The sequence below is a fragment of the Bacillus rossius genome, chromosome 10, assembly GCF_032445375.1.
Source record: "Bacillus rossius redtenbacheri isolate Brsri chromosome 10, Brsri_v3, whole genome shotgun sequence".
NCBI lineage: Eukaryota > Metazoa > Arthropoda > Insecta > Phasmatodea > Bacillidae > Bacillus > Bacillus rossius.
This window is the reverse complement of record NC_086337.1, coordinates 35787218-35813900: the sequence shown is the minus strand read 5'-3', so window position 1 is coordinate 35813900 and position 26683 is coordinate 35787218. Positions and strand designations below refer to the sequence as shown.

The window sequence follows — 26683 nt, the reverse complement described above, 5'->3', positions numbered from 1 at the left end:
GAACCCCATTTTTATTTCCCACAGTTTTGGTAAAAAAATCATAGCTTTATATTTACGTAAATATGGTAAGCTGCAAAGTTCCCAGCTTCAAGTATTGGGTGCATATCAGCGTGAAAATGTTTAAATTGAACAGAGAAATGCTTTGTGGGTCAAATGCATTGAGATGTAGTAGTAAGTCTAGATTTTTTTTTTAATTTCATAATTAGGAAACTTGTATCCTAGAAGCCATGACTGCAACGTGTGTTTTGTTTTTTCAGGTATACCAGTTCTGTGGATTTCTGGAGTTTAGGACTTATAACGCATGAAGTGATTACAGGGGTGAGGCCTTTCCTACACCCTAATGCTCCTCCAAACTGGTTAGTAAAGCTTAATTTATTTATTCAGTCTTGACATGATGTTAATATTTTGTGTGCACTTGCCAAAAATATTTTTCTTTAAATAAAAAAATGTTTATAAGAACATAACGACCAATATTCAGGAACATCTAAATCTACGAAACAGATAGCGTACTGGTTCATACACACAACTTAGATGCACAGACAGATTTTGGGAAAGTGTTTAGGAACTGTAAAATAGGGTTTGACACTAGTTTTTTGAAAACATTTTCGTATTAATTGGTTTTCTGAGGAATATGTCGGGCGATATTTCAGTCTACAAAACTATAACATTTACTTTTGTAACGTTTCGTTACATACAAAATAAAAAGATGTTCAACGCCGATTGTAATTTTTGTTGTTTTATTTTTCAAATAGAATGCACAGACGAATCCAAACACTTCCAATGCTTCACTCAGTCGTTCAACACGTACATCTGCCTGACGAAAATTGCTCGCAGCTTGCGCGATGAGAATTAACGAAAAAATAGCGTCCTTCAGTAATGTTTTACTGTAAGTACACAAAGTCAGTGCGGCCTCAAACGTGGCCGCACCCAGCGAAACCGAATTTCGCCCCGAGCCAACCGCCGATGAAGGTGATCACAATTTCTAATTAATGTCCGAATGAAATATAAAAAAATTAGGTTAACTTAATACTCGGCCTGGCTCTGACCACCAACGTTAAATTATCTATCAGCAAATTACTTCATTTTTGGCGAGAAGCCACTGAACGCGACCTACTGGTGCAGCAATCGGCAGACGACTGGTGAAATCCTGCCACCGTCTCCTCCACGCAGGGATGAGAAGTCACATGACCTCACCGACCAATCACACGCACGCTTCATTCACGCTTACAGATACGTACAAGCCAATAGGAAAACAGAAAACACACTGAAAACAGTTTTCTCTCCATAGAGCCAGGGACTTTACATTCTCTTTCTCTCTCCCACACCGTGAGACAGCAGTTATCACACATTTCCCACGACCAGTGGTGAATCCCAGCCTCTATCTCCGTTGGCGGGGAAGCACTGTTTCTTTCTCACTCGCACATACAGGCCTCTCATGCCTCTCTTTCTAACCATCACACCAAATCCATCGTTCTAGAAACTTATGTACCAGCAGTTACAATACAAATTACTTTATAAAATTAAACTTATTTAGAAAAAACCTGAAAAAGTAGGCCAAAACAGGCAAAAATCTAGTACATCGACTTATTTGTGAATAATTACATAAAAAATAGTAATGATTGAAAACGTCTCTTAAAATACCAGGGACATTCTTAAAACACATAGCACGTTCAAATAACATCATAACGTCTGATTATACTGTTTCATACATATACATTACTCAAAAAACATTGACTTATTACTGCTTACATATGCAAAAAAGAAGTTTAAAAGAAATTATTTAGCTAGGAGGGCAAGGTTTTGCCAAGGTTAGTAGAGAGAGGTTGCCTCGATCGCTTGCGCATCGTTCTGCGCATCGCGTCGCTTGCAGCTCCGGCTCGGATTGCCAGCCCGTGCGCTCCTATCAGCTACTTTGTTTACAAGCACATCTGCTCGTACTAACGTGTCAAACTACAGCGTAATGCAGGAGAGTTATTGTTGTGAGGAGTTTAATTGAGAGTGCGTGTGTTATAAAATGTTAGTGTTGCTTATATCATAAGTGCACAGGTGCTTCGCTAATTGTAACTAGCAGGCAAAATGTTAAGAACACGAATTTAAAGTGAATTTGTTTTGTTAGGCTAAACGCTGTTAAAAAGTTGCATTTGAACATTAAAATGCCAGGTACGCGGTGTACAGTGGCTGTGTGTACTAATAGTTTGGTAAAAACAAAATCTTTACCTGAAACAAATCATATAAAATATCATCGATTCCCACGCGATGATCATCTGTTGAAAGTGTGGGTTCAGAAATGTCGACGTGATGGTGAGTGGAATCCAAAAGCAACTTACATATGTTCAGAGCACTTTACAGATGATGATTACGAGCCCGACTTGAAAGCTGAGTTGTTAAATACATACGCTAAAAGATGTCTTAAACCAAATGCTTTACCTTCATTAAAACTTGGAATTACACCTGTAGAAACATTGGAAAGTCGTGTGCGCCGAGAAGACCGAGTTAAATGCAGGGAAAACAAAAAAAAAAGTTATGTAAATTAATTGTAGATTCAAATGAAAATGTAAGTGAGGAAGAAACATGTTCTTGTAGTCAGTTAAAGCATTCAAAGTCTTGTTCTAACAATGACTCGGTTGAAATGCTTAGAAGGAAATCCAAATTCTTAAAGAAAATTTGTTTCTTGCTGAAAGAAAGTCAGTTTTAAATTTGGAAGTCATGAAAAAACTCAAAAAATAAAACGTAAATATTAGAAACAAACAAAAAAACAGTTCTTCGTTAAAGTTCCGCATGCGGAATATTCTTTCAAGTATTTTTTCAAAAAATCAAATTGACTTATTACTTTCATTGAAAAAAAGAGTAAACAGGACCAATGAGGAAATAGCTTTCGCTTTCATTTTGTGTTATTTCAGTAAGCGATGTTATTTATTTTTAAAACAGAAACTTAACTTCCCATTGCCTGGACTTTCAACTCTTCAACGATGGGCATCTTCATTTGACATGAGAAAAGGTATCCTAGTAAAACATGTTTGAACTTTTGAATGTAGCACGTTCTTCGTTGCTAGACTTCGAACGCATTGTTGTTCTTTGACGAAGTAAAAGTGAAGAAAACGTTCGAGTATGATGCAAAAGAGGATGAAACGATTACAAGAAAAACTGCTCTATTCATGTTAGAAATTTATTTTTAAATCTAACTTCAGTTTATTTATATTGCAAACATTCCCAAAACGTTTTAATGAGCTATGGCTACTTTTATTAAACACTAAGAAATTGATATGCAATTATTTTAAATATTATAATCTTGCTGAGAAATAAATACAAATAAACCATTTTGTTTATTAGTTACATATTAATTATATTAATTTTTAAAAATTCATGGATTCATCATTGATATTTTGAAATTTTTACTGTCACTGAAAAAATATGTGTCGGGCTGTCTACATTGTTCTTATGGGATCGAGACAACCTCTCTCTACTAACCTTGGGGTCTTGCAACGTTACACTATCTTAAGAATAGTACTAGGGATTAGGGAATCCTAAGGAACTGAGATGATATCGAGTTTCCACTATGGTTTTATCAGTGTATAAGTTAAAAAATGTATTTTTTACTGCAAATTTTATCACCTGCTATTTTTTTTTTTTTCTAATTTGTTGATTGTAGAAAATATGTAATTTAATATTATAACATGGTGAATAGCGATGAAACCGTAATAAAACTCCGTACACCACATAACACCAAAATGCAAGGCTAATCACAAAATGCAACAAAATTCACCTGACTTTTCACATTATGTTAAAAACATTCTTCAGAATCAATCCGATATTTAGTCAAGGCTTAATATTTAAGTAAATAAAACCAGTGTATGATACCCATACAGACATGGCTAAAGACCTATAGAGAAGCATCACATGAATATGTATCAGTTTAAGAAATTTTGGCTAATGTAATGTCATATTGATTTATGTTAATATTATTGTAATGATAAGTGACTGAAGGTTAAAATTTTACTTTTAAACTCTCTGCATGTGTCAGCACCAGAAAGAAATTAAAGCAACTATCAAACATTTTTTCTGCTAAAAAGCTATTACATTAGGTTTAGTAGTTCGAAAAACACGATTTCTTGTTTTGATGCATAAAATGTGATAAATGCCACAATTTGAGTCGGTTCATTTATGTAAAACATTCATAAAATTATAAAAGATAACAAAATATAAAACCATAAAAACATCTGCTTCAGATATCTGATGAAAAGAAGAAATGTTTTTCACATTTTAAATTTATCCAGAACTAAGATACAATACACAAGAATATTGCATGTTTTAGTTGTAGTTAATTGTTTACTCTAAACATTTAAAATGTTAAAAATAATTTTTTTGTACTTATTTTAAATGTCCTAATCACAATTAAATATCAGTCTATAAGTGCAATTTTGCTTGATCATGTTATTAGGTATGTTTTAATTTTTTATAATAAAAACAATACCTGTAATTTTTTTGATGAATTTTGGTTGTTTATAACATAATATCTTTTACTTAGTTATTATAATGTTAAAATGTAAAACTAAGTGTTGTCTGTAATAGGTACAGAAAGCAAAGTTTATTTTGAAAAATGTATTATTAAGTTCCTAAATCATGTACTGTCACTGTTTTATCATCTTGTTTGTTACTCTAAAAAATTTTTTTAAACCTACTCTATTATTACAAGATGATGTTTTTTAACTTTACCTTTTTAATGTAGTTTAGTTTTTTGTTCTTAGGATGGACATTGTGAGAAAGAAGTCTCCCACTCACATTACTGTGTACAAAGAGAAGACTGGGAAGATAATATTCAGTCCTACGCTGTTTTCAGAAGTCCACATTTCTTCGTGAGTTAGTCCGTTTGACATATCATATTTGAAAAATAAAGTAATTAACAAAATATTATTGCATAAAATTAAAACAGCAAAACCTATACATTAAAAAAAATAATAATAACTGTCTTTTTTTTTTACACTTATTGATTTGATTTAATACCTTTCTGTATTCTATTTTAATTTTTCCCCCTCTCATGATGTATCTACATGACTTAACATAAAATTTGTTGCAATTGCTTGTTTATGAAATATTTTACATGCTACTTTTTTAAAATTGTATATGTAAAGGAATATTCACAATTTTACATGAAACACTTAGGTTTTGTTAATTAAATGTTTTGATTGGTGTTTCGATTTTTCTTACAATAAATATTACATGAATAGGCCAGTTGGTCAGCCCTACACATATTAAGTTTGTACAGAATTATAATAAAATATGGTTACTGTAGCCTTTATTTTAGATGTGTACATTTTTGTTCTTTCTAACCAGTGAGACAGATATTTTCCCTTCTCTCTCAGACCTCAAACCATATTCCTTTTCTGATGGTGGTAGAGGGCTATTAACAAACGGGAATCCTTGCTCAGCAACTATTTTGGTCATCTTATTAAGGGTTTGTTAAATTAGAGTTGCACATGTATGTATAGCAGAGTAAAATTCTATTAAGTGTGTGTAACTGTAAAAAAATAGTTTTAATTCATTTAAGCTCTACATACAATTTGAGAGTGAGACACACCAAGATTCTTTGTATCAAAATTTAAAACTTTTTATGTTTATTGGAACAACAACAATTCTTTCTTGGTGTTACAGAAATCAACAGCCTACTTTTTAAGATTTGTGTTTCCAAAGAAAATTATAATCAAAACATTGCACGAATCATTTAAAGAATATAACTTTTTTTTTTTTGCTTTTTATTTAAAGTAGTAGCAATTAGTGTTAAATGTTTCCTACATTGTATTATTTAGTGTGCAATATGCAGCATGTGCCCACAAATCACCGACGCAAGCATTCAATAGTTGTATCTATGGATTGTTTATAGTACAGCAAAATATTTAAGCGATCTTTGCTTTCGACTTACCGGCATTTTTCGGCGAAGAATTAAATCTTTGTCTTCAACTTTGATTATATGTTTGCATGGAAAATTTTATTGTGAAGCTAATTTTTTCTGTATGGTAACAAACACAATAATTTTTATTTAATTTAATATTTTTTAATTTACCTGGTGATTTTTAATGAAATATTTTTAAGTGTAGAGGGATCATGTTCTGTGAAACTGAGAAACATATTTTAATTGGTTAATTACTGAGTTTCATGCTGCTAGGATTTTATTCAGAGGTGAGTGCTAATATTTATAAGTATTTGATATCTTGTGTTGGAATTTGAAATGATGAAAATAATTTAAAGTGTAGAAGTAGTATTCTGTTATTGCCAAAGTAATTAAACAAATCAATGTTATAAAATGCAGCATGAATCTACAGTAAATAGCTCACTTCAGTGATATTAGTTGGGTTATTTCTGACAGAAGCATGAAAGCTTTAATAACAGGAGACAGTTAAAAAATTATCTGCAGACATGAACCAATCATTCAAATATAGAACTTAAACAATACTACAGTTACAACATTTCTGTAATACCAACACTTCCGTGTTAACGCAATGTGTATCATATTACATTCTAAAAGATTAAAATCATGTTCACCAGAGCTATCACCATAGTTTGCAGAGAATATGTATAGCATATTTTGTTTTAATTACACTAAGAGGGCAGGCTGTTGTAATTAATTTCAAGTTACAACTTTCTGAGAACTGCAAGCATGATTAACTTTCAAACCAACTGTTTGCATGAACTCTTATGCCTACTTTGTTCAACTAAGCTAGAAGAATTATTTTATGTTAACTGTTTAAAAGGTCTTGGGATTTTTTTTTATTAACGAATTAATTAATTATTATTCTTACAAGACATGCCCTTGACAGTTTTATGGACTGTTTGGTGTCCATGTTAAAACAGTACTTTCAGACTTGTTAAAACTCGATCAATCTTTAAAACAGGTCACTGCCCATAAATGTGTATAGGTAATTTAATGGAAGCATTGCCAGTTTTACTTCTTGTAAATTTTGCAGCAAATGTAACTAAGAAAGTATTTCTAAGGGACAGAGATAGAAATCAAAATATGCAATCTTGGGTTGAAACAATTTTTATGCCATAAAAATTTATTGTACAGCATTTAATTTCAAAACTTAGTAGAATGCTTGAGGTTTATAGTGACCAGCTGATAAAAATTGTTTACTCTGTAAAGTTTTTGGCTGCAACTGTATTAATACTATCAATAGATGCTTTGCTATAGTTATTGAAAACCTCTTAATGTGTGATCTGCTTTAACAAAAGATAATTGTTGGTACTACCTAACACACAATTGTACAACTAAACAATTGTAATGGCATAAAAATTGTTGAATATGTCACATAGCTACGTAGGGGAAACAAAAATGTATGGAAAATTTAAGATGTTATCCCCAAAGACATAATTTTGCTGTAGAAACAAAATTTCCATTAGTTGTAGAATCTCGTTCAGTTAAACATAATTCAGACTCTCACTGTTCTATTTTAAATCCTTTCTCTATTATTTACAATAAAAATATTGTTCAGCTCCCAACTTCCAGAGAGTATACCTGCCATCGGAAGCACAAGTCTTGTAGATGTTTCAACTTATTTTGTCGGGATATGAACCTACAGCCGATGTTTGTTGGTTGAATTCATGACCTTATGTCATAGTTTATTTATTATTTATTTAACACTTGTGACATGCCTACGAACAGTTTAGAACCTTAGTAGTAGGCACAACAATTGTTAGCAACATGACGACAATATACACAGACAGACTACACATTACAATTACAAAACTATGTACTACACATCTAGTATTGCAAAACTACAAACATCAAATAAAAAATAATATTACAAGACTTCAAACAGCTACTATAACAGAACATCTTAGATAGTAACATACATTATCATACATAAAAAATACATTAAAAAAAAGTGAATAAATAAATTTCATTAAGACATTAAACAATGCAAGACAGAATAAGAGGTCAAATGAAAAACAACATTTATAAGGAATAAAAAATTTTTAATGTTGAGCAGAAGAAAAAACTTTTTTAATGAGTATTCTATTATTTGTTGCCTTAAGGAATTCCTCATATTTATTGAAATTGGTAATTAACCTGTCAAATATATCATGTGTAGGGGCAGGCATTTTTCGTGTAAAAATCTGAACGCCTATTAGACTGCAACTAGCTATGACCGCAACAGCGGTTTCTTCCTTCTGATTGGCGACTGTCTGCGAGAGAGCCACTCAGGACGTGTTTGCTTCTGCACTGAATTACTCTGATTGGTGTTGTAACAGTAGACATGTATCTGAAAGAACCTCGCCCAATCACGAAACACTGACGATGCTACAGTGTTTCAACTTCCAGCTACTCTCAGAATCTTTTCGCGAGAAATACGGTACATGGCCCTAATCATGTGTGTTATTTAAGGTACATGTGAGAAGGTAGCATGCATCACTGCTGTTAGCCGGGTTGTCTGGGGCCAAGCCTGAAACTGTAGCTATGATCACTCTCTGGAAGGAGTTACGATGAAGGGCATGGGGGAAACCAGTACCACCAAGCAATAGGAGCATGCATTAATTGAAAACTGCATATTAATTTGCAATAATTTCAGGTTTGGGATGGAGAAAGTAGATTTTTACATTTGCTACCACTGTTTAGGAAACATATGGAAAAGTGATGATGGAGTTATGCTGGCATTGCCCATTCCAGTGTGTTTGTGCAGGAAAATCAATGGTTTTATCATAAAATTAGTTGCCTATATACATCAGTACACTTATATCAGTACACTTACATAACCATAGGATATTTTTTAGTTTCAAGGCTGCACTCAGTGAGAAACTAGCCATGTGAGGAAATCCAAATTATTTGGAAGCTAACACAGCCTGGTGTATTAACTTAGAAATAACTTTTTGGAAGTCATTTGTTTGAGTTCACAATTTGTTCACACACTCATAAAAGGCTGTAGGCAGCTGGCTAAGCAACAAAACTATCGTTAATTTTTTTTTACCAAAAGATAGCATCGCAAACTCCTCTTGGGCTACAACAATGCATGAAAGGATGCAAGTGTTTAGTCTTTTCACGAAAGGCTGCATCAGCATTTCTGTTTGGACCCTCAAACTATTAATTTAAAATTAAAAATAAAATAAAAAAACTTAAGATTAATTTTTAAGGATCCTTTAGACAATAGAGTCTTTTAAGGAGGGGATTGAAAAACAGCAATAGATTCGTGCATAACTAACATAGTTCAAAGGGTCAGAGAATATTGACACTTTATGTCTTGAAATATGTGGAAAGTCTTAAAATTACAGAATTCCAAGTTTTTAGCAACCCTTGGCTCGTGAAAGTCTCCCAATCCACAGCACATCCGGAACTATTAGCTGCCAGGATGACAATGTTGGTAGCATCAGGAGTTAATGCTTGTCAGATAGACCAACCCGAGTTGTTGATCAATATTTGAGTTTGAGTCATTATTTGAGTTTATACTGTTACATGATACCTGTCATCACAAAATGTTATCAACTGGGTATTACTTTATTTAAGTTCTGACCAACTTGCAGTTTGAAGTACTGCGTATCCATTGAAGTATTTGCTTATTTCGAAAAGCTTGGACAAATAGGAATGGATTTTTTTTGTGTATATATGTACATTATACCGTTAATGTAGTTCTTTTTTTCATATAAATAAAGTAATATTTACAAAAATTGTGCAATTTTCAAGAGATATTTTATCTCACTTTTCCTGTGGCTGTACTAATAATATGCTGAATAGTGTACATGAATCATGAAGTAAAAGACAAATGCTTCTCTTATCTTCAGAATTTTGAAATCCTACGTGGAGAAATGGTTGCGATTACTTCTGGAATGGGATCCAAGAAAACGTGGGCGGGACCTGAGCAAGCCTAAAGAATCTCAAGTAATAGTTTTCAACGTCATCAACGAAATACTAAAGAAGAAGGTTTGGTTCTGTTATTCTCTCTTCGTGCTCATTTGAAGTGTGTGTATATATGTGTGTGTTTGTACTATGTGGAAATATTTTCTTCTTATTATTTTTCATCCTAATTGCATATATTATTTATTTTATAAATTAGGTAGATTTCGAGAAAGACTACTTATTATAGCAGTTACCTTGGTGCGACTTCCGAAAAATCATATTTTTTTTTGTTTCATGATCTATAGACCCCAAAACCATCGTCAAATCAAGAGACACGATAACTGCCGTAATTTTGCACAAACCACTTTCAAAATGATACATATAATATAGTAATGGAAAAACTCTGTCGAGTTTGTTAATGGACAAAATCTGACCAAAAGGGTAGAAATGGGAAAGGTTTTTTTGAAAAACAGAAAAATCTCTATAACTCCTGTAATATGAAAATCATCTTATTTGTTTGAATGTGTCATAATTCGTGGAAGTAATACCAAAAACACTTATCTAAATAAATATTTTTGATATCAACCATAAATGCGAGGGGCCAAAAAATCCAGGGTTGGATGAAAAAAAATTAACTAATCCCTTAGTAAGACACTATCAAATCCATTAAAATTGTTTGTAAACCTTATAAATATTAGCTAAACTTTGTCAGAAACAGTTTTTGATACATTCAACCATTCCTGCTAAGGGTGAAATAAACATGGATTTATGTTAAAAAATTCATAACTTCCATAACTATAAAACTGTAACCATAAAATCTGTAACATTAAATTGTATATCTTCAAAGATCTTAACAAAAACTTTGGCTTGGAAAATTTTTTGATAAGACGAACCATTACTGCAAGGGGTTGGAAAAACCCGGGGTGGGAATAAAATGAATAAATAAAAATTCCATACCTTGTACAGAAAGACAAATCAATCATTACTTTTTTATTAGGAATAACATCAGATCTGTTATAATTTATTGCAAACATTCTAATCATTATCTAAAACCTTTAGCAGAAACAATTTTTGATGAAATGAACTATTACTGTAAAAACAGGGGTTAAAAAAATAAAAGTAATCTAAAACTTCCTTACAATAAAATTTGTACAAATTTATTTTAAACCATCTTAATGTTATCTTAAACCTTGGTCCTAAGAAATATTTTATATGACCACACATTAATGCAAGGGATGAAAAATAGTGTTTGGTCAATAAAATTCATAACTACTTTAGTAGGCATAATATAAAATTTGTTGTAAGCTATTCAATGTTGCATGGAGCATGAGAATTTTTTTTATTCATTTTGGAATATTGGAGAACATAAAGGATGTCATTTACATTAAGTTCTTGAAATGTTAAAGACGTTTATAAATTTTTCAGAACATTTTCAGAAGAAAAAGGTACATCGGAATCTACCTACGCCTGTAGGCTGTGCCCTAAGCCTAAGGGATTTTTTTTTACTAATTTAAAAATTTTTCTTATCTGATATATTACATTCATATCACGTATTATTATTTTTTATTAACTTTAAGTCAAAATTAATTAAATTCAAAGAAGTGGCAAACAACCTTTTCAAATATTTCTTGTTGGTTTATGTTCTAATTGGTTTTATCCCCCCATAATATTTTCATTTTTAAGTTAGAATTTTTTCCAACTGGTTAATAGGTGGAAGGTAAAGAATGCTTTCTTATGTTTGTGGCAGGTTTTGACAGTCTTCTGCGTGGCCACGTATTCCTGGCTGTCGTACGAGATCGACGACAGCACTCCAGTGAGGACGGTTCAGGAGTGGATCGAAAGGGATGCGGAACTAGCAGTGGCAGATCAGGAACTGGTTCTCCCGTCCGGCGACCCTGTTGACGTAGCCGGCGAAGCAGTCCAGTGCTGGGTTCCCCCAGAAACATTCTACGATGATGAGGTGACAGTTTAGCTTTTATGTGTTCCCTTTTTTAATCCGTGTTTCCACGTTGTACAGCTTTTGTCTTGCCATTACCTTATTTTTTTAACTAATTCTTTTTTTGTAAATTTTCTTGTGAAGTCATCATTAGAAACAATAAAACTTTTGTGTGTTTTGTTTATTTGTGTGTGATGGTTCACATTCAGTAATGAAAAGCTTTGTGTAGTTGGAAGTCATATTTACAAATTTAATTCCTATACATATTTTAAGTTTTTTTTTCATGAAAAATAAAAAAATATGTATTATAGTACCTAAAACAATTAAAAATTTTTCAAATTTGTTAAAACTTTAGGTGATACTACAAAATCTAGTTTAATAAAGACATTATGAATGCAGTATAATTGTTTGAAATTAATTTTCAGTTTTTTTGCAAAATGTTTCTTTGGTCACATTTTGCATTTTTGTTTCGTTTAATTCTTTCAAGGAGAGAGTGCATACTTCGGGTCGCTGATTTTGATGCCCCTTCCCGATAGCAATCTACTCTGTAGTGGAGTAAACGCAACTCTCAATTGTTCTCAAAAAATGGCTAATCGAAAAAGGAGGCACGTCTTATACACCTGTAAAGTTGCATTCGACGTCTCTAAGCCAGCGTGGCCCAGCAGTTGAAAGTTTATCATCAAAATTACTATTACTTATATTTGCAGTGAATAAATGTTTTAAATGATACGGACCAGTATTCAGTAACAGTCACTGAAGTATAAGATTTAAAAGCACCTACATAATTTTTATATGCATGTAGCTTTTGTCTTCGCATGTAGCCTGTTTTAAGGGGCCCGCCTCATCAGGGGTGTATGTGTGTTAGTGAGGCGGGATAATAAGTGCGACGCTCGCTGGTGATTCTAGCACGGCATAGCCTCTGAACTGGCGCGCATTCTTCTCGTCGACACAGGATAACTGTGAAATTTATGCGGTGACCGTAACACTATGTGGCGGAGAAAGGAAGATAACGGTGTGATGCAAGTCCCTTAAGTGCTTTGAAGAATCTGTACCGGTTGTTTTACGCCTAAAAAAAATTACTCTTGAAAACATGCGTTTTTAGCCATTTTAACGCTTATAAAAATATACGGTTTAAAAACTTAATCCGAAATGAAAAAGTACTTTTCGGCCCTCGGCGAACTCTTAAATGCTTTTCGTAAGCAGACCCCACTCGGATAGCTCTAGTGGTTTTGAAATCGCGTTGTTTTTTACCTGAAGCTCTGCACACCGGGTGTGTGTGCCCGGGTAGGTTAGCGTCGGCTGTGTCTGCAGGACGAGGCGATGGTGTTCGCGTACCGCAAGGGAACGCTGCGGCTGCCCGAGGTGAAGCCCGTGTTCCCCGCCTCGGTGGTCGCCATGCTCGAGTACCCCGAGGAGCAGCTGGACCCCCAGCAGCGCCGGAGGACGTGGGCGCACGCCTCGTACTTCGTGCGCCAGGAGCGCGACCTCTTCCGGCTCTACTGCGCCGCTTGCAAGATCAAGGCGTGAGTCCGCGTGACGCACGTTCCGTTCCCAGACCACGTGCTCGTTATCTTACAGACGTAATTACTAGAAACCAGGGGCGTAGCTAGGGGGGGGGGTTTAGGGGTTCAAACCCCCCCTCCCCCCCCCCTTAGCTCCAAATCTTTATTTAAATTTCTTATTCATCACTCAAACAAATTTCATATTAAAAATTAATAAAATTTTTACTATTACAATATTTAAATTTGAGTATCGAAAACTGCTAAAATAACACTATTTTACACCTTAAAATACAAATTTTCCCGGGGGAGGACCCCCGGACCGCCCGCTTTAATACGGGGGGGGGGGGGGATGTTTCTTAACACCCCCCCCCCCCATACACCAATCCTGGCTACGTCACTGCTAGAGACATGCAAAATTTGCGGATTCATTTCGCGATAGGCTAGCATCAAAACAACTATACCTTCGTACACGCTTCTGCGATCGGCCCCACATTTTATCCCGGGAACTGTGAGCAGACGGGGAAACACCGAACCAAGAAAGTGCCGAATCACGGACAGCCTAGTCGAGACGTCTCGCGCGTCAGTAGCCGATGAACCGGGTGTCATTCCCGCGAGTATTTATTTAAAGGACTGTGAAGTCTATCCCAGAGGTCGATGAATCCGCGAATTTTTCAGGTCTAGTAATTACAAATAATGTTTACATAGTCATTTTCGGTTAAAAATAATACCACATTGCAAGGTCCTTGATAAGGGGAAGTTTGGAACCTCAGCCTCTGCTGGATTAGCGATTTGGCCAGATTATTTAAAGTCAGTGTAGTTTTAATGAGAATACCAAAGAATAATATCAATATAGAGTGTAATGGTATTCAAAACAAGTTTTAATAAGCTGATCTATAGGAAAAAAAAATTATGGAAATGTATCAGTCTGTTTGTGGTTGATGACAGGAACAGATGCCAGTTCCAGAAATGCTGCAACTGTTTTGTCATAAGGAAGCTACTGTGTTCGTTGTCATCGTTGTGTTTTCCATAATATCTGTTTATCTTCATCGTTGTGTCCGTATATTTGCTGCATTGTCCAGGTTTTGTTGTGTGCTTGCATTTACTGTTGTTGTTTAAACTGTTGTGACGTTGTTAGCACACTGCGTTCGTTAGTGCTGTTATCATTATTTTCATGATTAAATTCCTTTCATGGAATTATTGTGCTGTCTGATATTTAAGTCTGAATGTGTTCATCTGTGGTATCGTTGTGGTGTCATACTTAATACCTGTTAGGTACGTTGTTGGGTTTATCTGTTTGACATAGCTGATTTAGATCTGTTCTGTGTGAGTTCATGTTTTCATTTTTATTTCTTAAATTTGCAATTTTGAATTTTATCTTGACAAACAGTGCAAAACATCACACAACCCCACAGAGAAACAACCCAAAATCAGCCATATCTATGCATTCACACATTTGACCGTGGCTCATTTTGGCTTATTTTTCTGTGTGTTTTTGTGTTCATCTTTCTTGTTCATACTTAAGGTTTCTCTATTCTATTGTATACATTGAAAACAAGCAATGTCCATAAAACTGTTACAAATAGAAGTGGATGGAAATGGCAATTTTACTTTGGGATGGGATTTGATCGCGATAGATATTAGATTTTCTGGATTGGGATCGGGAGCAACAGCATTGAAATTATATCTTTTAACTTCGTATACATAGAATAAAAAAATTAAGAGTTTTATAAATCTGCATATTTATATGTCTCTCATAAACCATCTACATTAATAGTTAAAGTAATTTCAAGTTCACAAAAAAATATTGACACATAAGGAAAAATAGTAAGTAATTCATAATAAAAAAAAAACAGAAATCTTATGCCCTATTCTACTTCAAATTTTCGTGAAGAAATATTAATTTTTCAACATGTTCCCTTGTTATTTTGTTGTTGACAAGATTGTCAACACTAGAGAAAACAGGTTTGCTTGCAACCTCTGTTGCTGGTTTTTTTCTTAAAGAATCACTAATTTAGAATGAATAACTCATTTTTAGCTTTAGGATGTTGTATTATGTGCCGGTGCATTCCTGTTGTTGAACCACATTCGGTTTTAAGGATGAAGGGAAATAGGGTATTGCATCATTTTATCAGGCAATTTCCTGAAGAATTTCTGAACAGGTGCTTAAGTAACAATGGACATCTTTTCCACTACCACCTGGAAAGCCAAATTTAGAAACTTCAGGTTTTTATTTCATAAAATTTACCGCAAACCTTTATCAAGTCCACTTTTGAATCACATTCTCATTTTACGTAATTTACTTTTGATCCTACATGATGACCAACTGCAAAAACTTAAAACTGCTCTGATGTTTCTGAACTGGCAAAAAAATTATGGCCTAAATATTTGAAACCAGGATGGTGTCTTTTGATTTCTTTGTTAAAATCGTATTTGGTATCGTTTCGAAAGTCACGCTTTTGGCAACACTGTTCTTTTTGTTGCTCTCTTGTGAAGATAATTTTCAAACGTAAACTAACAATATGGTAACAAAGTTTAAGTTTGTCAAAAATAAAATTTAATTTCAAATATTTTTGATCACATTGATTAGGTAGGTACTTTATATATAGTCTGAGTTTTTATTTTTAACAGAGTTTATGAGTGAGTGTTGAATTTACGTTTCACAGAAAGGGCTTATGTGCGTTTTGTGATATCTTTGTGCTTTGTCTGGTCAATACACGTGGGAAGTAGCTGTTTGTTATTTGACGTGAATTTATGACAAAAATGCTGCATATTATGTTTTTATTATATAAATAACCAGTTTTCCAGAGGTTTTCACTATTAAAAAATTTGTTTTCCCAAGGTATTATCCCAAGAGGAAAAATTATTTTCCCGAAGTTCAGGAATGTTGTCTTTCCCATATTTTATCCAGAGTTTTGAGATCCCACCCACCTCTAGTTTTAAATTAACAGTTTTTGTTGCGTACTCATCATTTCAGTGTTGCATGAAATTTCATTATCGCACTTATGACTGGAAGATTTAAATTTCCTGTATTATTTTTACGGCAGTAGCTATGCTCATGTATTAAAGCAGTTCGGTTAGGACATTTGTCTTTACAATTTTTATAAATTGTAAAGCTTGCTTACCAATTTTCCTAATTTTTCAATATAATTGTTCTATGTTTTAGTTTGCTGTTGGGATCTTTGAAAAAGAAGATGCACCAGCTGTACGAGGAGACGTTTCGCCTGATGCTGCAGCTGGAAGCTCAAGAGAAGCTGTGTCAAGAGCTGCTGAACATCGATGTGGACGAGTGCAAGAAGAACGGTTTTGGTGAGTGCACGACAGGCGTAGCACACCTTCATTTGTTTCTCCGCAGACACAGTTGGTGTGCTGCATTTGGGCACCATATCCCGACTTAAGTGATTGCCACGGTATTGTGATTTGCAACAAAATGTTCATTTCACCTTTTCATTAAGATATGTGGCAGTACGTGTGACTTTGGCTATTTTGGCGAACAGGTAAATGTGTATATGTATTAGTATTTGCCACAGGGATTTTAATACAGTCTATTATTACCAGTTATGGGTCAAAATTACTTTTTCTCAAATTAAATTTTTTTTAAATTTTTTTTTAAAAAAGTCCTTCAAATCTGAATTTAAATTTTGAATGTCAGGAATGTATTAGCACAAACACGGATATTAAAGTTTTGAAGAAAAATTCAACCCATTAACTTTAATTTTTAAAATGTAGTGTATTTACATGTTTAGGATGTAACATATAAAACAATTTTTTGTTTTGTTTAAAAATATATTGATGTTTAGTGTTTCAGGAAACATTCTTAGAGCCCTGAAGCTGGTGACAGATTAAAAAAAAATTGTTTTTATAGTTTTTGTAGAAAAGAATATATTTTTCTTCAAATATTTTTCCTTGAATATCAAATTGTTTGAATGGGTCATTCCGAAATCTAGGGACAAATTAGGTAAACAATGCTTTACTAATTTTGTACTGATTATTTTAATTTGCACTTCATTGTTTTAGTAAAAAGGACTCTAGATGAAAATGAATACTTCACTTAATAGTTAAAATAAAAATAAATTTTTAACTAAACAAAGCATTTATGGCTGAAATGTCACCTCCATGGCCTGTCACTACCCCTAAGTATCTAGAATATGAGAATAATAACTTAAAACTGGCTGTACAAATCTATGGTATATAACATAAAATGGCATATGATATTAACCAGAAGTTCTGCTTTATAAAGGTCATAATTTTACTGAGACTATTATCTAAGCAATTTTAACTTCATTTACTGTTCCTTGTTTCAATGTCACCTCCATGGTACAAATAGAAGTTCCTTAAAAATCAACTAGATTGTGTATGGATGATCAGAAGCCATGTGAAAAAAAACCTTGAGTAGCCATCTTGTATAGTGTTTCAGTAAAGACAGGCTGATATGTGTTTGTATTGTTTTATTTAAGAGATTCCACTTGATTATTGAGGAGTATTTTTATTTGTGGTCACCTCCATGGCTTTAATAAATATTGTTATTTTCTTAAAAAAAAAAAAAAGTTTGCATTACAGTTAGGTTGAATAACATGTTATTAAATGAAATCCATGACAATGTGGTTGAGTAAGTTTTAGGTTAGGTTGTATATAAAGAAAACTTCAAAAATGTCACCTCCATGGCTGTCACCTCCATGTTCTTAATCTAGCATGGAGGTGAAACAATATTCATGGAGGTGACATAATAGGCTTTGAATTTTACTTTATCTGTATTCATTTCCAAACTTTACTATAGTACACACAGGCATAGGCATAGTTGTTATAATCACTGTTCTCTTAATTAATTTCCTGATTTTGATAGTCACTTTGAAGGAAAATTGTTATTTTGGAGAATAGTATCAGTTGTGTGCTTTCAAGGTATAGTTACAACAGGGTTCAACAAGTAGTCAATATCTTTGTGACATGACTAACTGGCATGTGAATATTATGAAATAGATACCAAAAAAATATGCTTTGCTATAAAACTTTGAATTTTCGTAATGTAAATAATACAATTTTGCTGACCAAAGTAAATAATTGTAATTTTAGTTTATTTATATTTTATTATTGTGTGTCAAAATTTAAAAATTGTTTAATAAATGGTTAAGTTGCAACTTTATGCAGGTACAAAGTTTGTGTCTATGTTTGTAGTCTACATAATGTGCAAATAATCATAGATTATTGAAGTTAAGCAACATAAAATGACGTATTTTTAATTTTTTGGTCCAGAATACAACACATTACTTTGAAATACTGCACAAAAAGTTCCTAAGCTAATGTTTACATTATTTTCAGAAAAAAACATTGCACGGAAGAAAAAGTTATCTGAGAAGGATTTAGCAGAGGTTAAGAAAAAAAAAAAGAAGCAGAAATGGCACGAATAAATAAAATTAGGGATAATCCAGTACTTTATAAAGAGTTCAAATGAAAAGAAAGAGAAAGGTATCACAAAAGAAAGGAGGAAGGGAAAATAAAAAAATTTCAGACTCAAGTGAGAGAGGTAAAAGACAGCAAAGGAAAAACTGGACAGAGAGAACGCGACGGCACAGAAACAAGAAGCAGACGAATGAAGCTCACGGAGATTTAGACTGTGGTACTCCATCATTAGATAGTTACAGCGTCATATATACAGATTCAGATTCATGCACTTCAGAAGTTGGTGACACTCATATTGAGGCAATACCAGCTAAGCCTACTAAGGACAGTCTCACACTTCATAGTTATGTCATTGTAGAATTTCAATGGAAAAAAAAGTGTACGAAACTACATTGGCATACTAACTTCTGTAGAAAATGCAAAAAAAAAGAGGAATACACTGTCAAGTTTTTAAGACTGGTTACAAACAATACATTTGTTTTTCCTGTGGATGACGATATATCTGTTGTTGATTTTCGAGACATTAAAGGCATACTGTCTGAGCCAAAACTGGGTAGAAGAGATGCATACATATTTTATGATTTGTCAGGTGTTAAAAATCTTTGTTAGATATGGAATATTGATGGGATTAGTCTTCAGAGTGTACTTACTACATTGATTTGATTTGTTTTCAGTTGATTTAGTATTATCATTTTTTATTACTGAGTGCCTTAAAACAACAGTTTAAAATTATGTTATTTTGCTTAATACTATAGGACTACAGGATACTATTATTTATGAGTATATGATTACCCCAATTTAAAATTTTGTCAATCCATGTAGTGTATTGTCACGTCCATGGCAATTTGTGTCACCTCCGTGTCTTACAATAATTTTTTTTTGTATTTTTTACTTAAATAGAAAGAGTTGATTTAATTCTATGGTACTTTTGTGACAACCAATAAATGCTGATCATAGAAATACCATAATTCCCCTTTTTCTTGAATTTTTAATTTTAATAATTTAACAACTACAATTTGTCCCTTGATTTCGGAATGACCCGAATACTATGTATGATATATTTGGGAGTATTTGAGGATTACATTGGCCCATCATTAGTAGTTATTAAAATAATGTGCTTGATGTATGTATTTAAGCTAAGGAACATGTACAGCTTATTTTAGCTTTGAGTATTCAGCAGAATGTTATCTTCATAACTTCATTAGAACTGAATCAAAGCAATTTGTAATGTCAAAATTTGGAAAAAAATAGTAGCTTAAAAAATAGAAAACCTGCTGAATTTTTATTTTTATTTTTATTTTTGAAATCAATTATATATAAAAGTTTTACACTATGTTTTATGTTTTAAGCAGGACTAGCAGTTCTGGTAAAGTGCTGCCATGGAAACAAATATGGCTGTAATTTTTTTTGTTGTTGTAAAATTTTTTTGAATCAACTAAACTGCAGCAACTTAGGCGCTGCCTTATGTGGCTTCTAGTATTTCTAATTTCACTATGTATATTTATATATCAACCCTCATTATTTTTTTCCTCTTTTCTTTCTGAAAGTACAATAGATACGTAGCTATCTCTTTGCTCATGCCGCCCACAAAAAAAAACACTGAAATCTGTAGTCCGACTATGGTTTTTTTTTATATACTGAAACTGGATCTAAACATAAACTACAATCCATACAGTTGAGTAATGAAACTGTATCTATCACTATCAGTGCATTTAGGTAAATTTTGTGTAATGAGTTCTTACAATGTCCTCTTAAGTTTGAGACACTGCCTATTTAAGTAAACAAATTCTGCAAGTATTTTAAGCATGTGGAACGTTTTTTAATTTAATTTTTAGTAGATGAGCTGTTAGAATCCTCGGACTTGAAAGATTTGAGATTCATGGGAAAAACGTTTTCTACAAATATAGGATAATATTGTATATTCTGTTACCATACCACAAGACTTTGTACTTGTGATATGTAACTATCTAATTAAAATTGTGATATGTATCATTTCGGGATGGCTCGTGAAACAAACATTTAACTGGTTCAATGTTTCAACACAATTGTTAATATTTTTATTTATGGTCTAATGTTTTAATTTTTCGACTGTTGAGACCAAGATTCAGATTTGAGAGGTAGATTCGAGGTACTTTTTTGGATCCAAGATTCAGATTAGAGAAAATTGGGATTTTACCCAACAGTAGTTTCCAAGCATTTGGCTGGAAATAATTTGTGTGACTTTCCCCCCCCCCCCCCCCCCCCTAGGGCCTCCGGTGAGCTGGATCAAGTCCATGGCTGTGGTTAAGGAGAAAAGGCAGAAGATTCAGGAGCCGCTGAACCGCTTGGCTTCCTTGAGCGAGGACGTGGAGAGGAAGTCGGACCGGTTTCAAGTGATCCCGGTCGTGGCCCGGTCCTGCGTCATTCTGGACAATTTGTGAGTCGTCATTTCGAAACACATGCCCCGTTCTGCTTGGCTTTGAGCAAGCTGATGCAGTGGTATGGCACTGGATTTGCATCCCAGAGGACCTGCGGGCTGATTACGAACACTCGTGGAGACTTGCGGTGTTCACGCTCCACCGAAACACGTACTGTATTTGGTGATTACGAACCAACATGTGTTGTGTGTTTCGTTATATTCTGCGAAACTTGTGAGCCTTGGTATAAATCAGTGACGTCAATGGGCCAGCAACCACTAAAAAATTAACGTGCGTGTTAAATAAACTATTTTGTCTGTGAAATATGAAAAATTTGTATCACTAATATATTTAGTATACTTATTATTTAGATTTTATTTCGGTGAATTGTTTGAACATTTGTACTCAAGCAAGATACAGAGGTGTTTCACAGCAAGTCAAATGAAAGATTCTAATTCGCAAATACAGTATATTAAAGGGAAATTAAAAACACTTCTCTACAGTATAAAAGTTATACCGCGGCATGGGCTCAGCTAAAGCTAAACCTCTGGATAACATACATGAACTGTTAGCAAGTATTTCTAATAGTTCAAATTAAGTTTATGTTACATCTAAGATTGGTAGAAACTAAGGTGCATCCGTAATTTAGACATAATCAGACAACATTTTAGTTACAGCAAAGATGGGATTCAATATAAAATGTTGCGAAATTTCTACTTTAGACAAACATAATTTGGTCCTTGCTTTATATTGAAATAATAGTCAGTTTGAAGTGTAATTTGCTTATACCTCTCTAGTAATGAACAAACTAGGGATGTGCGAGTACCCGATATTTTCAGGTAAGGTTCGAATCCACAATTACCCGAACCCGGAATCGTTGTACATACACGGATTCGAACAGCATTACGAATATACACAAAAGTTATAAATTAATTTAATACGGCTCAAAAATACTAGCAGTGAAAAATAAAATTAGGCTACTATTATGTAATTATTAATAATATGATGTAACAAAGAAAGATATGTTAATTAAATAACTAACACAGTGACATTAAAAGAATTTCGAGATTTCGAGAGCATAAACTATAATTACGAATTTCGTCGTATAGCAAACTTTAAACTAAAAAAAATTACATACCTACAAGAAAAAAAGTCTTGGCTATTTATTGGAGAAAAAATGGTTTCGTTTTCTGAAACGTTTATAAAACTGAGATTTCCCTGTGGCGTGTAGTTTATTATGATTGAGTTGGAGAATCGAATATGTTTTGGTTTTCGTATTTTAAAGTGTTTATTATTAATTAAGTTTTTAAAATTATAAACATTTCAATCTCAGTGTAATAAATAATTGCCAGTAGTTACAGTTAGAAAAAAGAGAACACACATTATTTTTAAATTAATCAGTTATTTTGAATTATTCTGTGCTTAATATTCGGAATCGGATTCAAATCTCAAATATTTCCAGGGATTCGAATCGGATTCGAACCGAACTGAAAATCAAGGATTCGCACATACCTAGAACAAACAAAAATAATTCTCACTTATTAATAGGACTCTGGTCTCGAAGCATCGTCAGGGGTCTGGGAAAACTTACTACTTGAAGTCTCTGGTGTGCTCGGCAACTACAGACACCCCAATTCACTGCGCTGATACACCTGGGTCCTGGGCAGCACTCCCATGGTTTTGATGGCATCACTTCCGTCTGTGGGGCGTCATGCTGGTGACCACTCGGAAACAGCTTCTGTCTCAGGAAAACGAAGTCATCCATCATTGGTAGTCTGCTTCTGCTGGCCCTGTCGACGGCCGGCAAGCTCCATCTCGTCAATTTAGAATTCACTACAGGATTGTGTTCTGGTTATTCAAATTACTTTCAGAACTAATTCTCCGGAACTTGTTGATACAGTGTTGTAGAATCAATGGCTTACTTCTCTTCAACAGCTATCGTCTCTTGAAGTTCGTCAGTATTTTAAAAGAGTTGACTCACGTCTTAGTGGTCGTTGTAGAAATCGCGAACTGGCACATATACAATAACAATTTTCTATAAATTTTTCCAGCCTTTATAGTTTTCAGGTAGCTTCTTATAAATAATGATTGTGTCACAACGTTTCTTAGTTTCTTGCTCAATGATAAATATTAATTTCCGGAGTTCTTCTTATGAACATATGTCGGTTATCATGACCAAAGAATACTTCTTAATATTCCAGAACATTTTTCCTATCATCATGGGTCTCAAGTTATTTGTCTGTTTATTAAACAGCGAGATTATGTCAAATAGTCGGTAACCAAGAGTGGTCGGAACAACCAAAATTCTCGTTAGTCATTGTCGCAATTTACCAATTTTCTCTACCCTCATACTGCTATTTAATATAAATTTTATACATAAAAAACTAATTTCATTAGTACATAAGCTATTCAACTGTTTATTCCATGGATAAAATTTTCATAGTATGTGTTAATGATAAATAATACATAGGGAAAAAGTTGTGAAATGGATATCCACACGTATGTTTGTATTAAACAAATTGGTCGATTTCGTGAAAATAATTATTACTATAAAGGAGTAATTTCTACCTTTTATATGATTCATCACAAATTGGAATTTTCATTACATCTTTACAGTGCATTCAATATCATTACACCATTCTCAGAATAGTATTTTAACTGCATTCTTACTGATATTTAGTTATAGTCATATACACAATATACGTAAAGTATTTGAGGAAAAAATTTTTATGCTGAACTGGATGTATACAAATAAACTTACCTAACTTATTTCATTTTAGAACAAACTCAATCAAGAATTTATTTGTGTTTGAAAATAATATTTTCATAAAGCATTTAAAAAATAAATCATTTTGTAAAAAACATTTTGTAGTGATAAGTACCTAACTAATGTTTATAATATCTTAAAAAATTATCAAATATTTTTCTGTGGATTTTCATTTCTTTAATACGTACTTTCTCTTAATGTAGTAAACATGTAACTACATATATATTTTTTAAATTAAAAAAATGTTTAAAGGGTTGACTGTTTATTCAAACATTTAAATTTCTTTGTGTTTGCTTGCATATAATTTTTCTTTACTTTGTGTTGTGGTCTAGATTCTGATTGAAGGCAATCCTTTAAGAATTGACTTCAAGATCTGGATTCAAGGAAAAGTGGATGATGTGGACCCATCACTATTATTTTATTGTTAGTAACTGTATTTTGAAGTTGTGTTAATGTCAAGTTATTTATCTACAAAGTGTCAATACTTGTTCCAAGGTTGAAGAAGGCGGAGAATTGCTTCGACAGCTTGCGACGCAAGGATCCCAGCGACAGGCAGGCAGACAAGAGCATGGTGCGAGTGGTGTTCGACACACTGCAGTCCAGACACAAGATGCTGCACGACAAAGACTTCATTGCTCACGTCGAGTGAGTACCTAATTATTCATTTGTTCCAAAACTATAGACGAGAAATGGCGCCGTAAGTGGGGACAAGATTTTATAGTTTTATTTTTAGCCAATTTAATTTTTTTTAAATAGGAGATTTCGGTGTTAAATTTTCAAAAAAATACGATACATACTTGTTTAATGTTACATACTTCACCAAAAACAGTGTCATTTTGAATGATATAATATGCACATTTACAATATAATAAAGAGTTTTACAATGTAATAGTTTGTAATATGAATGCCCCAACTACTTGGAAAAATAAACATAAATCAGCCAGCATATAGGTATGTATTTGTAAAATGTTCCAATGTCGAAATGTAAAAATAAGTTACTAATAACATTTGGAAAAAAGAAAGATTTTATTCCCCCCCCCCTTTTCCCCCCCACAATTCTATTTGTTCATACATGTTACAAACTTCATGCTAAATAAGTTACATTTATTGAATTTAATTTATTAAAATATATCATATTTGTATTTTGAGTTGAGTTTTATTTAAATAAACTGATTAATTTAAAGTATTTTGGTGCTTTGTTGTGTATTAACTGGCATTTTGGTGTTACATGGTGCATTGAAATGCTTTTTAGTGTTATTTCAGCTGTATCGCAATGCACTGTATGATCTCGTGCGTAGCGTTAAGTACAAGTGCAGCACTTAGTTCCAGAATGTAGCCTGCAACATTTTAGTTACGCCATCACGCTGACCTTTTAGTTCTTTTCTGCAACGTGATTGACAACCTGCATGTAATGTACGCACCCAGACTTTGAACTAGTAAGGAATTCTCAAGAGCTCTTTTTGGGGCATTCATTTAATGCAAAACCAAAAGCAAAACAAAACATATTGCCAGGGATGAGTTTTCTCATACACAGTACACCACTACAGTACACCATCACTTTGAACTTTGAAAGATAGATGTTGAGTGATGATACACAGTACTTTTGCATATGTCACTGAAATATTAAACAGTTCTCTATAAGTGGACCTTTGGTGGTCGTAATTTCTTAGATTTTTTTTTTTTTGTGAGGCAAGGGTTGTTGCTCCTAACCATCTGCAGGCTTGATTTATATTTATGAGAACTAGGCTTCTGTGAATATTTTATTTTATTTGAATTGAGTTTGTAAATCAAATGTAAAGTTATTCTCTATTATCTAATATTTTCCAAATCAAATTTTAAAATACATACAGTGATATTTTTTAATATTTTATTTACATTACAGTGGAGTCCAAGAAAAATGGAAGCAAAATTTCAATAAATGCTTTTTACTCTTGCGTGAAATTTAGATTTTGTGCATTTTACTTCTTATTTAAGATGGCTGACATACATTTGTAATATTATGTTAACCTCAAATAGTTACTATGTACTGATTATTGATCGCAGTGTTGCGACTTTGAAATAGAAAATGTTGAAGATTTAATACTTTATGGCTTTACATTACATGAATACAGTCAAACTTCTCTGAAATGACCCCTCACGGTTTCCAGGAATAGGGTCGTAATAGAGGGGGGGTCGTAATAGATGTTTTCAGAAATTTTCAGTTCATTTCAACCCCCCCCCCCCTTCCCCCCACAATACCGCTACTCGCTAAGAAACCAGCCATACAATGGCAGGATGCTATCACTCACAATGCTAGACGGCTTCGCTTTAAACCCACTTCAACCTTCCTGACAAGTCCGTCGCCCTACAGTCCACCTCTAAAGAAAAGATGTCAAAAGACAGTTTATTTTTACTGGTTAGTTTGCATATACGTTTTCTGCTTGCCGTAGTTAAATACACTAGAACCCCGATGTCACGAACCCCGAATTCAACGAAGCAGTGATTTTACGAATACATTCTCGGGAACCATCAAAAAATTGGACATTTTGACCAAAATGTGAAAATCAGAAAAAAATTAAAAAAAAAAAAAAAACCAATTGAAATGAAAGATCATTAAAATCTGTTAATTTTAACACACAGTGTATTTTTGTGTCGGCTTTAATACTTCCAATAATGTTCATGTAAGAATAACAAAAAAATAATGGGACATTTCCTTTAAAAATATGGTAGCGGTAGGTTCTGCAACGCGAGTGGGCGCACACGAAGCTCGCCCGGCTGGCTGGCGGCAGCGGCTTCATGACGCATAAGCTCACCCCTCCCTCCTCTCGGTAACATTCTTCAAGGCTAGCTCATCCCTCCCAGACACACAAACCATCTAGTGTCCTCCCT

General features: G+C 33.4%; 1 protein-coding gene across 3 annotated transcripts in view; it reads left to right on the top strand.

Moving 5' to 3' along the window:
* LOC134535947 (inhibitor of nuclear factor kappa-B kinase subunit alpha-like) overlaps positions 1-26683 on the top strand; it is a 62040-nt gene that overhangs the window by 17702 nt on the left and 17655 nt on the right. For all 3 annotated transcript variants that reach the window (XM_063375366.1, XM_063375367.1, XM_063375365.1), the window contains exons 6-13: positions 258-356; positions 4746-4853; positions 9766-9904; positions 11568-11780; positions 13068-13279; positions 16422-16564; positions 20900-21068; positions 24311-24460. In XM_063375366.1, coding sequence (XP_063231436.1) covers positions 258-356; positions 4746-4853; positions 9766-9904; positions 11568-11780; positions 13068-13279; positions 16422-16564; positions 20900-21068; positions 24311-24460 — 1233 coding nt within the window. The remainder of the gene's footprint in view (positions 1-257; positions 357-4745; positions 4854-9765; positions 9905-11567; positions 11781-13067; positions 13280-16421; positions 16565-20899; positions 21069-24310; positions 24461-26683) is intronic.